Raw genomic sequence first — 17,503 nt, 5'->3', positions numbered from 1 at the left:
AAGCTCAAAATAATTTCTTAAAATATTAATGCATACTCCATTACAAAATAAGGTAAAAGCTATATAATAAACCGAGTAAGATTTTTTTTTAAAAAAAAATCCAAATTGAAAAAGCCTCAAAATCTTTTCTGAGGAAATAAAAAGCCCTTCAAAAGTTCCAATATAAGAAATAGACTAATTGGAGTTTACTTTGCTTAGTGTATTACATTCTGTGCAAAGTAATTACAGTGAAGAATAGCTCTTTGGATAAATCCCACATACTGAGAGAAGTCAATCATGTGCTGAAGACATTCACCATTAGGGTAAATGGAACAGCTTCTTCTAGCAGACGTTCTTGGGAATGATCAGGTATTAACATCAAATATTCTGATAATGAAAGCTGCCATTCCTTTCATTGTCTAATCTCCATTTGAAATGAAGTTTTGGCATCCATTGCTATTATTTTGCAAAGTTTAATTCACTGTATGAAAAAGCACTTCCTTTTATGTGGCCTGAATTTAAAAAAATAGTTTGAAAGGAATTGAATTCTATGTAGAGTTAAAGGTTTCCTCCGTTTAGTCATGTCTGACTCTAGGGGGCATTACTCACTTCCGTTTCTTAGTCAAGGAAGCCAGCGTTGTCTGAAGATATTTCTGTGTTCATGTGACCAGCATGACTATACGCTGAGGCACCTGAAAGACTGTTACCTTCCCGTTGGAAGTGGTACCTATTTATCTCCTTGCATTTGCATGCTTTTGAACTGCTAGATGTGCAGGATATGGGTCAAATAATGAGAGCTCACCCTGTTGCGTAGCTCACCCTGTTTGGTCTCGAAACTGGGCTGTCAGCTCTCCAGCTAAGAAGTTTAGCATCTTTAACTGCTGATTCATCACACCCCCTTTTCTATGTACTATCATGCATTTTATATAATTAATCAATGGTGCAACTCTTAACTCCTTCAAACATTATGTTCATTTAAAATTTTACCTCATCCATCCCTGGTCCAGTTTCTGTTTTCCCATCTTCTTCTTCCTCCTCCTCCTCCTCTTCTTCTTCTTCCTCATCATCATCTCCCCAAAGCCTCTCGTCCAATTTGTCAGCATCTCCATCTCCAAGATTTCCCATCTGCTTATCCAAGTCTTCATCTTCATCAGACTTGTCATCCTCTTCTATACAAGGTAACATAAATAAAGCTCAATGTTAACCTTCAAAGAAGGAACTACCATAATTATAAAGATGAAGCATTATGGGTCTGGAGACAGACTGAAGTTCAATAGGAGATCATATAGTTTTCAACTGAATAAATGGACTAATGGTTTAACTTGATGTATAGGCAATTTCTTGTATATAAAGTACACTTACACTGGGATATATGAAAGTTCTCATCCCATGGGCAAAATTAATTTCTACAGCAATGGGAATATTTACGCTTTTTAGTTAGTCTACGTGAATGAGATTTAAGATTTTAAAAAATCTTAAATGTATAGTCCTTTAAAGTATTGACAGAATATTAAAAACCTTATTTTTTTTAATTTGTGGCTTTGTCATGCTACCTAAGTGTGCTAAAGTTCACTCATTCATTATTGTAATATATTGCTGAGTAGGAATGATAAACACTGCACTTAATTTGATCTTCCAATGAAAACTTTTGCTTTTTAATTAGAACAGCTACTAAATACACCATATTTTCTTTCTTAAATACTTGGAAAAGACCAACAAAATTGCCACTGTTGTGTAAAAACCACAATCTGTGGACTTCAAAATCCTGTTGTATTCCTGGTCCTCTTGGTCTGAAAATCTTTATTCCAAGTATACAAAGAGATCAACAAGAAGGGAAGGAAGGTTTTGTTTAGAGCTTGGATTTGCTTAATTTTGTCACAGGAAACTACTGAGGGTCAAATTTAAGTTAATTCCGTATTGGTACATTTAGTTCTATCAAATTCCAACTTCAGTAACAAAAAAAATCTCAAAAGTGTTTCAGTGTTACCAAAAGATTTTCCTAATAATATTACACAGGAATGGGAAGCCTGCCATCAGCATGTTCTATTAAATTCAAAGAAAAAGTTATTAAACTTTAGTATCACTTCCCAGTTGTGCGCTAAATTCCAGAGTTACTTTATATCAGGTCAGAAAGATGAAAAATATAGTGCAGAACACATACCTTCTTTTTCTTGATCCCCATCATATGTTTTCCCTTCAAAATCTTCAGACATTTCAATTGCATTATCCTCTCCTTCAATATCCGGTTTCGAATCTGGATCTTCCTTTTCCTTTTCCTGACCTTTTTGGTAAGTATCTTCCACCTGGAATATTTAATCAAGCTTTAACAGGGTGTCCTCTTTGAAGTAGCATGAATTCCTCTTGCTCCTTCCTCAACTTTCAGCAAGATAATTTTAGCACTCCCTCTCCCCTCAAGAATGCCTAATTTATTTTTATGGTAAATTTCCTTAAAAACTGAAGTAGAGTATTAAAGGGAATGAAGTAACTTTGAAACCCATACATGTACAAAAATAATGCAGGGATTCCTGCATTATTCCATGCATTAACTGTTCCTTAACATTCCATGCATTAACCTTTCCTTTACAACAGTGGTTCCCAAACTTGGCAACTTTAAGACTTGTGGACTGGAGAATTCTGGGAGTTGAAGTCCACAAGTCTTAAAGTTGCCAAGTTTGGGAACCACTGCTTTACAAATACAACACGACCTTGGGTATGGCCTTTGTGGCTATACACATTTGTTGATTTATTCCAAACTAGACCAATCATTCCTGGCAGAAGCGGTTTGATGGTGGTTGGTATGGCAAAAAGCCAAGGAGGTCAATTGCAGTGACTAAGGAGAAGCAGGTCAGATGTTGGCGTATACCATACTGGAAGACTGGTCCTGCCAAGGCCATTATCATAAAGAATAAATGCCTAGGCCAGGATATCGGTAGTAGCAGGGGCTGAGGAAAGGGATGGCACTGGGAAGATTAAGGGGGCAGTAAGCTGTATGAGATGCCAGGCTGGGGCAGCAATTGCAGAAGTGATTGAGGAAAAGGAAGGGCTGAGGGAAGTGCTTGGAGGATTGGGGAAGTGTGTGCTATTTGAGATATGGTATGCTGGGATACCTCTGAAGTTAGTGGCCTTGCCTTAATTACCTCAGAAAATTGCTCTGTTGTTGTTTTGGATGTTGTAATACCAAAAATTTGGGACCAACTCAGAGCTTCCAAATTGTGTTTCTGCTGAACTTTTGACATGTTTTCCATTTTGTGGACATCCTTATGCAATGCTGTTTGTTCACCATCAAAAAGTATAAGCACTTTTTCATCTTTCCCATAAATACTAAAACCCTAGCATTCATTTGCTTTGTCTAGATTATAAACAGACACATCAAACCTTACCTGGTCTTCATTTTCAATCTTGTCACTAACATCTTTTTTGCCTTCCCCTTCTCCAATGCCCCCATCTTCATAATCATGGAATTCTGTTCCTCCTTGTCCCCCATCCTCAATGATTTCTTTTGGTAAACAGAAACCCTAATAATAAAAAAAAACACTCAGCTGAACCAAGGATAGCAGTCATTAAAATGAACACCGAGTCCCACCATTTTAAGTTTTCTTTTGTTTGGGGGCAAAGTTTTTGTAAGCTTTCTCCCAAGGACAGGGAAATCTACTTCAGCAAAAATCCACTAAGGGTCAGTTACTTATTAACATGTAAATAGTCTTTTTTATTCATATCAGAATCAGATTGCCAAAAGAAAGCCAAAATGATATCATTTTTTCCCCCAAAAGTAGGCAGTTGACTTAATATTCCAGAAAAAAAATATTACAAAGTAAAAATCTTTTTTTGGGTGGTGGGGAATAAAAGGCAAGTAATACAGGCAAGTTCTCACAATGACATTTACTTTCTACTTCTTACCTTCTGTGCAATTTCCGTAAATATGTTTGTCAAGACAAAAAGCAATTTTGCAGTGCTCCTATGTGTGGCCAAGGAAACCGTGAGATAGAAAAGGACAATATTCGAATATTTGCAAAGAATTGGCATTAGCCGTACCAGCAAATGGCAGGCCTGATTAAAAAGCTGAAGAAATAAAAGAAAAATAATGTCAATTAATTATGGAATAATTATATTAAGCATTTACATATTAGTTAGTTTCACTGTCTGTAATATTTTTTAGCAATTTCAGAAAAATATTTTTTATTCTTACATGCTACTATTTGAGGCAAGATGAAGAAACTAGTTTAACATTATGTTTAACATCTTTCCCACAAGATATATTTCAGCCGAAAAATATCACCTTGCATTTGTATGCAGTGTAATCCTCGCCATAAGTTTTCAATTCCACCAAGAGTTCAGAAATGACTGAAATTATTTTTTGTATATGCAGAGAATTCACATCGGAACAAATTTCTTCATCTAAGAGTTTAGTTAAATGCCCTGTCTGTAGTCCATCAACTGAAGATTCTTCCCCTGGAATAACAAATATAAAAAGCAATTATCAAAAACGCATTCCAACTGAGCTCATGAATATGTCCTATATATTGTCGGTTCTCATTTTTTAAAATTATTGTGTATACAGCAAGAAAAATGCATTTGACATAACAGTTGCTTTCAAAACAAAACAAGTGAAAGAATGTTCAGTCTTACCATCTTCCTTTGGGAATATCTCCTCGTTGTCTTTTCTTCTTTCAACCAAACACTGGACAGAACTCAAGACAACGTGGATTGCAAGTTCTATCTCTTCCGAGAAGTGTTCTACAAATCCATCATTGGATGTTTCGTCGTCTATAGAAATGTCATTGAAAAATTAAATGGGGAAGATTTTTTAGTTTTACAACGAAGAGATGGATGGATAAATGTGTGCACGATGCTTGATTCCATAGTGTCTAGCTATCTACTTACTTAAATAAATGCTACTGCCCTAATTTTCTCCTTATTTGAGGATCTGAAGTATCAAAATTCCCCCTCCATTAAAATTGGGATCGATACTATTGTACATTATAGAGAAAGTTGTTGTTCGTTCTTCAGAATTAAATCAGAGATTCCCTTTCAGGGATGTAATACAGGAATGACTGGTAGCAAAGTCAACAATTTCATTATTTCAAATAAAATTTCTGCACATACAGGTAATCCTCAACTTACTTCAGCCCAAAATTTCTACTGTTACGCGAGACATTTGTTAAGTGAGCTTTGCCCCATTTTACGACCTTTTCTGCCTCAGTTGTTAAGGGAATCATTGTAGTTGATAAGTTAGTAACTTAGGTCCTAAGTGAATCTGGCTTCCCCATTGACTTGGTTTGTTGGAAGGTCGCAAAAGGAGATCACATGGCCTTGGGACACAGCAGCAGCGTCATAAATATGAACCAGTTGCCAAGCATCTCACATGATCATGGGAATGTGGCAAAGGTCACAACAGTAAATAACTGTCATAAGTCCCTCCCCCCCCCAGTGCTGTTGTAACTTTAAACAGTCACTAAATGAACTGTTGTAAGTTGGGGATCACCTGTAGTTGAAAGTTTAATCACTTACAAACTACATAGCCTTCTCTTCAGTCTCACAGTAAGTTAAAAGTAGCCAGAGGGGGGCAAACAGTGAGGCACTTTCCATAAGCCCTAAATCTTATTCAAACAATTCTAGTATAACCTCTCCCAGGATGGTAAAATCCATTTAGCCCCAGTGCAGGGGTGGGTTTCTTGCCCCGTTCCAACCAGTTCGGTTGGAACAGGGCCGGCGACGTCCTCGTGCATGCGCGCGGCGCACGCATGCGTACTAGCGTCTGTGCGATGCTCCAGCTGCTCCTGGAGGATCGCGCAGGTGCTGTATGTGTCCTGCGCATGCGTGGAAGCGCAGAACTTGTCAAAACCGGGTAAGGAGCGCGGGTGGGCCATTCGCCGTTCCCGGAAGTTACTTACTTCCGGGTTCGCCGACCAACCGGTTCACAGGGACCGCCGCAAACCGGTTGAAACCCACCCCTGCCCCAGTGATACATTTGTGACCTCAAAGGTTAAGTCTAGAAGAGCCAAGAGATAATCAATACAGCAGTAACTCAAGTAAGCTTGTCTTTGCTTTTTAGGTTGATTCCTTCTTTATTTTTGCTTTCCAGAAGGTCCACTACTCAGACAATCTGCTTCCAAATAGAGGTAGTCCTTGACTTATGACCACAATTGAGCCCAATTGTTAAGTGAGTTTTGCCCCTTTTTATGACCTTTCTTGTCACATTTGCTAAGTGAATCACTGCAGTTAGGAACTCGGTTGTTAAGGGAATCTGGCTTCCCTATTGATTTTGCTTGTCAGAAGGTCGCAAAAGGGGATCACATGATCTCAGGACACTGCAAAGGTCATAAATTATCAACCGGTTGCCAATAGTCTGAATTTTGATCACATGATAACGGGGATGTTGTGAAAGTCATAACTGTGAAAAACGGTCATAAGTCACTTGTTCCGTGCCGCTGTAACTTTGAAGAGTCACTAAATGAACTGTTGTAAGTGGAGGACTACCAGTACTGCTGAAGTACAACAATGGCTTAAGCCAGTGGTTCCCAAACTTGGCAACTTTAAGACTTGTGGACTTCAACTCCCAGAATTCTCCAGCTGGCTTAAAGTTGCCAAGTTTGGGAACCACTGGCTTAAGGGAACAGTAAATGTCCTAGATTCCAGTCCTTTATATTTTCACATACAAAAAGCCCATTTCTAGAAAGAAGAACAGTTTAACATTGTGACCACTGGATATCAAGCATAAAGCAACGCTTAGGAACATAAAAAGTAATGATGTAGTTAATCCTACAGGCAAACAGAGAACGATATTAAATCAATAAAGCCCCTGCATTATTGAACAGAAGAAGGAAAGAGAATCATGTTTACCTTCACAGTGTGAAATTGAACTGAAGAGCTGTGTCTTCCAGATAGCAAAATCATCCACACTGCTATTAATTTCTCCTTGGATATATATGAGACTTCTGATTAATGCCATCTGTGATCCAATTTGATTGACCTGAGACTCGGGTGGTGTAAACAATAGCTCAATATCTTGCAGTTGGGTTGAAACCTTCAGCAAATAATCTACTCCTGAAGAGCACACTTCAAAGCTTTTCCTGAGAAAAAAAACATTGAAAGGGACATTTGAAACTAAATAAAAACTACATGAATAAACATGGAGTGGTTCCTGTTGCACTTATGAGTGACTTGACATTAGAAATACAATACACATATACACATTTACAGTAGCAAAACAGGCCAGATTTAAGTACCTCGCGGGTCAGATCTGGCCCGTGGGCCTTGAGTTCCACACCCCTGAGCTAGGCTACCAGCCTAGCACTGAATACTTCTTTGAAATATGATGGACTCTGAATGTAGGAGTAAGTTAGCTTTCCTGTAGGCACAACCTCTAGAAAAGGTATAATCCTACTGAGGCAATTACATGCAGCTTGCAAACAAATGCAACCCTCCTTTTTTGTCCCAGTTTGATAGGATGCATCTCACTTACCAAGAATGGAAAAGAGTCTCAGAAGACACCTGTTTTATTCTGTCCACGTCTGATTTTACTGCCTTCACCTCTACTAGCATCTCTTTCACCTTGGAAGCCAGCTGCTGATATATCGTATCCTGTTTTCGCATCCTGCATGCGGCAGGCAGCTGTTCTGGACTCACTGGAGTGAGATACTGTAGCTCTGACGGATCCAGTTCTGGAAGTGACTTTAGAATAGTGGAAGAATTCAATTCTACCCCTTCAGATTTTATTTCTGTCCTAGGGGTATTCAAAGTCTGGTCTTCTGGACAGCATTCTATAAACCAAGACAGCTGTTCTAGAAGCACTACACACTGCATGGAAAGATACTGCAATCTGTCAATCCACTGCTGAACACCTTCTTGGGGAGGGAAAACCACTTCGTATTCATTTCCAGGAGACAGCCTGGCATCAATCTCTTGTATACAGCTTAGCTGATTCCTGTTCAAAAGATTCACATAAGTAATAAACAGATTTATTGGTAATTAAAATGCAATTATTACAATTCTACTTGATATTTCACCATCCTGTAACAGAGCTATTTTTCTTCTGAATTTGTTTTCCAACACACCCAGGAAGCCTGCGGATTTGTGAATTCAAGCTTTCCTCAACTGGTACCTTCAACCAGAGAGAGCAGGGAATTGTCATATTCTTCCTCATTATAGACTGAGGAAGGCCTGATTAATGAGAGGGATAATAATGGCAACCTCGGGTGAGCAATACTGTCCCCAAAGAATGACAACCTCATTTCTGTTCAATTTTCTTTAGACAGGCTTACAGTGGGAAAAAGAAAATCCTGCTATGAAAAAAAATTACCTGAAATTAGACCAATTCAGCAATTATTTTAAGTAACTCCAAAGTATGAGAAAATCAAATCTTTCAAAAACTGAAAGAAGTATTTGTGTGCCCCATGCAAAAGCTCCATAAAATTAATGATTTAATTGGGCTTAGAGATGGGGCATGCATAACTATATGATTTACCAATTAAGCAATTACATTTTATTTTTTGTATCACAGGGCTCTCAAACTCTGTGGTATTGTACTGTACTGTATTGTATTGTATGTATTATATTGTATTGTATTGTATTGTATTATTTGTATGCTGCCCTTCTCCGGGAGGACTCAGGGCGGCGAACAATTCAAGGGGGAAAAAGGGGAACATAAAAAACAAAATACAAATAATAAAAGTAAACAACAGTCGCACAACCATACATGTTGAGAGGGGAGGGAACTCATCACCCCCAGGCCTGCCGGCAGAGCCAGGTTTTGACGGCTTTTTGGAAGGCCTGGAGAGAGGTGAGGGGCCGAATCCCTGTGGGGAGTTCATTCCAAAGGGCCGGAGCTGCCACAGAGAAGGCCCTCCCCCGGGTAATAGCCAGGTGGCATTGGCTGGTAGATGGCACCCGGAGGAGGCCAACCCTGTGAGATCTAATGGGTCTGTGGGAGGTAATTGGCAGCAGGTGGTCTCTCAAGACTTCCATCACCCAGTGAGGTTTCCTCAGGTAGAGTGAAAATACTGTCAAATGTTGTTCCCACTTTGTCTGGGCCGAGCTACAGCATGGGCAAAATGGCAAGCAAAGCCCAGGATGAGTTTTAAACAACTTCCCCAATGACCTCAGCAAACCTGATTTTTTTTTAAAAAATCACGCGGATCATTCAGGCTCTTGGCAACCAATACCATTTGTAATAGTTACAACCCCCACCCATGTCACATGATTTAACATTTGTAACCTCGACAGCCAGCTTCTGACACTGTAAGTTGACACGATCAAGTGATGTTGCATTTTATGGCCATGTAACTTAGCGATAGTTTTGGTCTCAACCGCAGTTGCTAAGTGAAGATTACCTGTATACAATTCTACAAAAGGATCTTCTTAGTTTGAATGAATAAATTTGGAACATAGATAGATAGATAGATAGATAGATAGATAGATAGATAGATAGATAGATAGATAGATAGATAGATATAGAGAGAGGAAATACAATACCTCAGGAAAACCCACTGTTCTGTTAAAGCAGTGAGAGACTTCCTCTGCTTGACAAGCATCTTCATGAGGTGTGCAGTGAATCCTTTACATCGCTCAACCGTACTTACTCCAATCTCCTATAGAAAAAGAGAGCAACTCTCATCCTTCTGTGTATCAAAACAGACTCCTCTAATGATAGCTGTAAGATGCTTGGAGTTATAGGCTACACAGTCAATTATTTAGATAAGATTTTGCACATTGTTTTTAATTTCCCTTCAGGTACTTTTGAGATATGCATAAAATTACACTGCAAATTTATTCCATACCTAAATTAGAGTGACTAATTAATCATTCTGAATACATAGGATGTATTATTAAAGGCAGCCAAGCGCTAAAGATAAGTAATGAAATGGTATATAGTTATCCAACTTTCATTTCTTCACTTAATTGCCACATAATTTCACAATAGTTTTGTCTCTATGGTGCAGCCCAGTATGTTAAATTGTAACATTCAATGTCCTCAATCAATAGCAGTCAAAGGCTGGGGATGATGGCAGTCATAGCCAAACCACCAAGATTTTGCCATATAGGGGAAGAATAGTCTACAACTAAAGGACACACTCTAAAAAAGTGTCCATCTGTATAAGGGAACATCAAGTCTTAGAATGAGTGGTGCTATCTCACCTATTGAAGAATTAAAAAGAAGTAAAACTTCTGGTTTTGCTTGCTTTATTTATTACTTTTTACCTCTCCGTTTTCCTTGCTGAGTTCAAGGCAGTGGTGAAATTCAATTTTTTTTTACTATCGGTTCTGTGGGTGTGGCTTCGTGAGTATGGTGTGGTTTGGTGGCATGGCAGGGGAAGGATACTGCAAAATCTTCATTCCCTCCCCACTCCTGGGGGAAAGGACATTGCAAAATCTCCATTCCCTCCCCACTCCTGGGAGAAGGACATTGCAAAATCTCCCTTCCCGAGATGGCATTTGCAGGTTCTCCGAACTACACAAAATTTCCACTAGCGGTTCTCCAGAACCTGTCAGAACCTGTTGGATTTCACCCCTGGTTCAAGGCACATGGGAAATATCTCTCATTTTATCCAAAGCAATTAGTCTGTAAGGTAGGTTGCACTGACAGGAAAGTGACTGCCCCTTATCCACTTTATGGATAAGATAGGTTTCAACAAAGAAACCTCCTATCTCCATGGCCCAAGCCTAACACCAAAACAAGTATATTACATTGGTTCTGGAGATTTACCTTTGAAGGTGTTAATAATGCTGTCTGAAGCCTACAGTGATGTGCAAGAGACCGATAGAAGTACTTCTGGCATCCATCCCAGGACAAAGAGATTTGAGAGAGTAACCTGAAAAGCAAAACAGTTTGAATCCCTTAAGACAGAGGTATCCAAAGTTTAGTTGAAGCCCACATGGGGTTGTAGAAAACTTACGTAGAGTCACAACTTTTTTAAGTGACCCGTCAAAACCGCGGTCCACAAAAGCGCGCTCGACGAAAGCGCACATTTGACGTCATCACAGCACGACGAAAAAAATTAAAAATTCAAATAAAAATAAAATTAAAGCAAGCCGATTCACATAAAGGTAAGGGTTAGGGTTAGGTTAAGGGTTAGGGTTAGGTTTAGAGCGTTAGGGTTACGTTTAGCGTTAGGTTAAAGCAGTGTTTTTCAACCACTGTGCCGCAGCACACTAGTGTGCCGTGACATAGTGTAAGGTGTGCCGTGGGAAAAACACTTTATATATAGTCAATATAGGCACAGAGTTAATTTTTTAAAACATTTTCTAATGGTGGTGTGCCTCGTGATTTTTTTTCATGAAAAAAGTGTGCCTTTGCACAAAAAAGGTTGAAAAACACTGGGTTAAAGGTTAGCGTTAGGTTTAGCGTTAGGTTAAGGGTTAGGTTTAGGGTTAGATTTAGGCTTAGGTTAAGGGTTAGGTTTAGGGTTAGGTTTGGGGGGGTTAGGGTAAGGTTTTCGCTTTAGTTTTACATTTATCGATCACAGTGCGATATTTTCGTCATGCTGTGATGACGTCACGTACGCGCTTTCGTCGAGCGCGCTTTTGTCTACCGCGGTTTTGTGGTGGAACCCTTTTTTAAGCCTAGAGGCTTGAGAAGGCAAACTAATAAGCAAACCCAGTGAGTTTTAATCGAAGAACAGATCTATGGGCCTAGTCTGCTGCCAAAATCATCTTCCAATCATAGAAATATTTATTCATAAAAGGAGCCACACAAGCTCATTTATCTTCTGAGCAGTCTGCGAGATTATAACAAATCCCTGTCCTAACAGAAAAAGGCAGAACACTTTGAAGTCTTCATATGATAGCATACATTACAATAACAAAAAAATTACAGCTTGCAAATTCTTGATCAGCATTCGATTGTATATTTAAATTGGATAACTGATCTTTATTGGCTTTCCCAACTAGGTATTACATCCAGTAAATCTTATTAGTTTCCACAAAGTGTTTGTTTCCACTGCAAATAGCATGGAGAAGATATCTGATCAGAAGTAGAAACAAAGGCCAAAGATCTTTTCAAATTGTTGTTGACTAAAGTAAAAAGAATCCCATAAGGAGAAAACAATGGGATATTCATCAGGCTTAATCTGATTTTAAAATAACCGAATCGATTATCTCCACAGATTAGGTTTCAAAAATCCAAGAAAACATTTTTGCCACCCTCTCTGACATCAAAATTCTATTATAGTACAGAACTGAAGTAACACATACGTTGCATCCAATTTATGCATGCAGGTCACTGAAGCCAATGCTCTGTTTAAATCCAATGGATGAAGGAAGAGCATATTTTGCGAACTTTGGGAACGAGTCCAAGTGAGGCCTTTGCGATAGGATAATCCTAGAAAGATATTTATTTATTAGGTTTTTATTCCACCTTTATTATTTTTATAAATAACTTAAAGCTGTGAATACACCAGTACTCCTTCCTCTTCCTATTTTCCCCACAACAACAACCCTGTGAGATGGATTGGTCTAAGGGAGAACGAATGGTCCAAAATCACCGTAGTCATGCCTTTGGTTTTCGTGTCTAAGGCATGACTAGAACTCACAGTCTCTTGATTTCTAGGTTAGCCTCATAATCACTACATCACACTAATACTTTTATCTTTCTCAGATCTGTAATATTAAATATTTTTGCAAATCTACTCATGCAGCTTAAGAATCCAAATCTAGTGCTTGTTTGGAATCAGAATTCCAATCAAATAATAGGAACGATCGTCGTTGGACATATATACTGGATAGATTTTCCTTCAATTCACTGAATTTTTTTATTTGTAAATTAATGTGACACAAAACATCAACTATGGTTTAGCATTGCTAAGCTGTAATAGTATGGCTTGTTCAACCAATTGTAAACTAAAATATTGATCTGGCATGATTTATGAATGCGTTCTCACAGTTTATGTATGGGCCAAATTATGATTGGATATTAAAATATAGGCTCATATGCCTTCCCTCTCCATTATTTCTTCTCATTTCAATTCACTTAGATCTGATTTAAACTACACTATTGCCTAAAAATAGCTATATTCCAATAAGGAGAACTACGTGAAGACGATCCAAATTCTCTGAAACAAGGAATTTAGAACATGCTTTTATCATTGAGAAGACACAGGGGTTCACCGACAAATGCGCGCCCGACAAAACGGCGGTTGAAAGCGCGCTGACAAATGTGTGCTGACAAAAGCGCGCCATCGAAAACAACGTGAAAACAACAGTAACAACGTTAACAACCCTAACCCTAAAAACCCTAATAGCGCTTTTGTGGTTGCGGTTTTGTCGGCGCGTTTTAGTGGGCATGCTTTCAACATGGCCGTTTTGTCATGGCGGTTTTGTCGGCGCACATTTGTCGGGCGCGCATTTGTCGGGTCACGAGACACAGGCACAATCACTAGCATATCTGATTAAGAGAATGAGATTGCAGGTGATGGATTTCTTTTGAGAGCAATGTTGGACTGAAAGTCTAGAAAGATAAGTGCTGGAGTTTCTCTACTTGAGCAAACTTAGCTAGAGACAGATTAAATGGTTTTGTATTGTCCCTGATTTTTTCTTTTTTAATGAAAATTAAGGTAATTCCTCATTATACGCAGGCTTCATGACTGATGCAAAACAATCAATATGAAGTACCAAGATATATTCAGAGGAGTTCCGTAGAACTGTAGGACTTGCATAAACCATAATCAATACTATTTGTATCCACATGCAACTGTTTCATATCAATTCTTTTCCTATGTTACTTATACTGTTGTTTCTGTGAAGCAAAACTAACTGCTTGCCAATGCATGAAATTCATTCTGTGACTGAGCCCTAAAAAACAAAGGCATATTTTGATTTACATAATACTTTGGAAGAACTTTCGTTTAACTGACCTGTATTTGCAAGGTGTTTAAAGAGCCCTGCTAGAGCCCTTTGTTTTTGCAGAAGTAAATGTTTCGCTTCGGATTTCTGTTTTTCCTTTTCTGAAGTCAAATTCACAGACATGTTCTGCAATTTGTGGGCAGAAGAAATTACATCACCTGCAAGGAGGAGGAGAAGAATCAATAGCAGCAGCAATCTCTCAAATTACCATATTTTTCAGAGTATAAGACGCAACTCCCTCGCAAAAGAGGGTAGAAATTTGGGTGCATCTTATATTCAGAATGTAGCTTTTTTGGAAGCTTTTTTTCAGCCCTAATGAAGTGCTAACGAGGGCTGAGGAGTGAAGCACCATGGCTTCACTCTTAGCACCTCATTAGGGCTGAAAAAAAGCTTCGAATATTTTTACTACAGCATACTGTTGGAAAAATTTCCTGGTTAGTTCCAGCTGGGAGAAGCCAAAGAGGAATGATTTGAAAACTGCCTTAAGAGGTACTTCTTTTGTCCAGTTTCTATTTTGGAGAGATAATCGTCTCAAGGACAAGGCAGAGAGTTCCTGTAACTACGTTGGAAAAATTTCAACTACATTGGAATATTTTTATAGCAGAATACTGTTGGAAAACTTTCCTGATTACTTCCAGCTGGGAGAAGCCAAGGAGGAAAAATTTGAAAACTGCCTTAAGAGGTACTTCTTTTGTCCAGTTTCTATTATTTTGGGGATAATCCCTTTAAGGGCAAGGCAGGAATCGTTCCTATTGGCTGGGTTTTCTCAATGGTTTCCTTCAGGCAAGCTCTGGGCTGGTTTGTTGATTCAGCTTTGTTACATTTTAAGGGATGTGAATTGCTTTTGGCTGAATGCCCAGACAGCTAATTAAGCTTATTAGGCTTCCCCATCCCCCCCCTGCCTGGGGAAAGAAAAAAAGTGTCATTTTATTATACTATTGTGTTTGCTTGCTTTTCTGGTGCTATGGGAATAAAAATGAATACCAGGTAGGCAGATTTTTTTTCCTATTTTCCTCCCCAAAACTAAGGTGCATCTTATACTCCGAAAAATACGGTATATATTTTTTCTTTTTTTCTTGTATGCTAGACAGGTTTTCTTTAGGAGAAAAAGCAGTATACAAATATTTTATTTTAATATGGACTGATATTAAAACCACACTACTTGTGACCTGTGGGGTCATTGTTTTAGAGGTATTTCCTTACCTAAAGAAAGAAACATAACCAAAGACAAACACGCAAGAGGAATAGGAGTGATTTCCACCTTCATGACAGCTTGACTGTAGCTAACTAACTTTCAGCAGCCAATGCTGGGACCAGTCCACCTGGCCTCCACAAGGCTAGGGTGAAACCATTTTCCTGAACCTCCAGACAGCAGTATGCTAGCACGGCAACACTAAAGCAATCATAAATTTGCCCTAGTTCCAGCCAACTGGAGTCATGGGTTCCAGTTTTTGGATGCATTCTGTAACTAGACAATTTGAGATACCTTGATTCAAACACTGTTTTCCTATGAAGTACTACTGTTTTGTCCAATCAATTACATACTTTCTTTTAAAGGTAAAGGTTTCCCTTGTACATATGTGCTAGTCGTTCCCGACTCTAGGGGCCGGTACTCATCGCCGTTTCAAAGCCGAAGAGCCAGCGCTGTTTGAAGATGTCTCTGTGGTCATGTGGCCGGCATGACTAAATGCTGAAGGTGCATGGAACACTGTTACCTTCCAACCAAAGGTGGTTCCTATTTTTCTACTTGCATTTTTACATGCTTTCGAACTGCTAGTTTGGCAGAAGCTGGGACAAGTGACAGGAGCTTTATTACGTGGCGCTAGGGATTCAAACCGCTGAGCTTTCTGATTGACAAGCTCAGCGTCTTAGCCACTGAGACACTACATACTTTCTTTTACAATAGTTTAAATCCAACATTCAATCCATTTCAAAAACTATTTCTGACTCATTTTTTAAGGGCTGAAGTTTATTTTGCAAATTCACACACTAATTTCTTATAACTCCAGGACAACCTGTAATTAGATTGAGTGGTCCCTTGACATCAGATAAACAATTAAGGGTTACATTTTGTGCCTACTAAATATATATCTAAAATATATTTTTAAATAGTTAATAAGTTATAGCAAATTTACTGTAAAAGCTAGAACCACAGTCAACAATGCAAAAATAATTTTCCAAAACAAATCATAATACAGACAACATTTGGAATGCTTACCAGTGAAATTGTCAAGATTCTCCACCAAGTCCAAGATAGAATTATGCTTCACTAGAGTTGCACATATTTTCTTCATTCGTTTGGTGAGTTTAGGTAAGCGTCCCTGAAGTGATTCTGGATGAAATGGCCACCCCTGGAAGTCTTCTAAATGAAGACCCTGGGAAATGTTCACAGTAGGAAAGTCAGCACAATTGAAACTTTTGTGGTACTAGCACATATATGGGCCTTTCAACAGTTACTAGCTTCAAGATGAAAGGTGTTTACCAAGATCAAAACATTACACTAAGATATCTATCCTGATTAGAAAGCCAATGGATTCATTTATACTTATATAAAAAAACAAAAGATATTACTGGGTAAAATGAGACATCTACTCCAAACTGCCAGCTGTCGGTTCCTGGAATCTACTCCTTTATAAAGGACTGGGGCAATACCCTGAACAGTTTGATTGCTTACTAATGAAACAAACCTTTTCCAAAGAGATCTCCACCATCTCAAGTAATCAAAAAAGGAGATTTCCCTGTAACAGTTTTAACTTGTTTTGAACATGGGAAGGTCAACATAATTACCGTATTTTCATGACCATAAGGCGCACCGGATTATAAGCCGCAGTATCAGTTAACGTTAATTTTTCAAACTTTTTTCATATATAAAGCGCACCAGGTTATAAGCCGCACGTTTTTTTTGCAACATTCATCCGCGCGCAACTTTCGCAAACAAACAAATTACTAACGAAATCGCAACATCTGCCACTCCTCGGACTCCGCACTACATGATACACCCCCCCCGCACCGTTCGTCCAGTAAGGTCGGGGAGGCGTTGGGCAGAATTGGGAGGGAGATTTTCAAAGAAGCGCACCAAATATCTCCCGCGAACTGAATCGGCTTTAATAAAGCAATTACCTGCTCAGCTTTAGTTCCCTTTGTGAAAGTTAGAATCCGCAGCTTGAACCTGAGAAACTATTAATCCTTCTCCCATTAAGCGCTATTCCATCGGACCTCCCCATTAAAACCAATCGGAGGAGAAAGCCTGGGCGAGCTGGGGAGGGAAACTGCTCAGATGGTGGAAGGGACAGGAGGCAGGAACGGAGGAGAAAGCCTGGGCGCTGGGGAGGGAAACTGCTCAGATGGTGGAAGGGACGGGAGGCAGGAACGGAGGAGAAAGCCTGGGCGCTGGGGAGGGAAACTGCTCAGATGGTGGAAGGGACGGGAGGCAGGAACGGAGGAGAAAGCCTGGGCGCTGGGGAGGGAAACTGCTCAGATGGTGGAAGGGACGGGAGGCAGGAACGGAGGAAAAAGCCTGGGCGCTGGGGAGGGAAACTGTTCCATATATAAAGCGCACCGGGTTATAAGCCGCACTGCCGGTTTTTGATCAAATTTTAGGATTTTCAGTGCGCCTTATGGTCGTGAAAATACGGTATGTGCTATAAATGCTCTAGGAAAATCTCATCTTATACCTGCCACATAAATA

General features: G+C 39.2%; 1 protein-coding gene across 1 annotated transcript in view; it reads right to left on the bottom strand.

Moving 5' to 3' along the window:
• Nucleotides 1-17,503, bottom strand: part of MDN1 (midasin AAA ATPase 1) — a 116,998-nt gene that overhangs the window by 19,013 nt on the left and 80,482 nt on the right. The window contains exons 74-86 of the mRNA XM_087718747.1: nt 16,034-16,190; nt 13,827-13,973; nt 12,169-12,295; nt 10,682-10,787; nt 9,451-9,566; nt 7,442-7,903; nt 6,820-7,049; nt 4,606-4,743; nt 4,256-4,428; nt 3,877-4,038; nt 3,360-3,494; nt 2,141-2,282; nt 967-1,148 (exon numbers count right to left, since the gene is read on the bottom strand). Of these exons, the coding sequence (XP_087574873.1) occupies nt 967-1,148; nt 2,141-2,282; nt 3,360-3,494; nt 3,877-4,038; nt 4,256-4,428; nt 4,606-4,743; nt 6,820-7,049; nt 7,442-7,903; nt 9,451-9,566; nt 10,682-10,787; nt 12,169-12,295; nt 13,827-13,973; nt 16,034-16,190 (2,277 nt within the window). The remainder of the gene's footprint in view (nt 1-966; nt 1,149-2,140; nt 2,283-3,359; nt 3,495-3,876; nt 4,039-4,255; nt 4,429-4,605; nt 4,744-6,819; nt 7,050-7,441; nt 7,904-9,450; nt 9,567-10,681; nt 10,788-12,168; nt 12,296-13,826; nt 13,974-16,033; nt 16,191-17,503) is intronic.

This window comes from Thamnophis sirtalis, unplaced genomic scaffold (assembly GCF_051295495.1).
Source record: "Thamnophis sirtalis isolate CommonGarterSnake01/CBP01778 unplaced genomic scaffold, rThaSir2_p1.2 scaffold_6, whole genome shotgun sequence".
Taxonomy (NCBI): domain Eukaryota; kingdom Metazoa; phylum Chordata; class Lepidosauria; order Squamata; family Natricidae; genus Thamnophis; species Thamnophis sirtalis.
The sequence above is the reverse complement of the archived record's forward strand: the minus strand, read 5'-3'. Positions and strand labels throughout refer to the sequence as shown.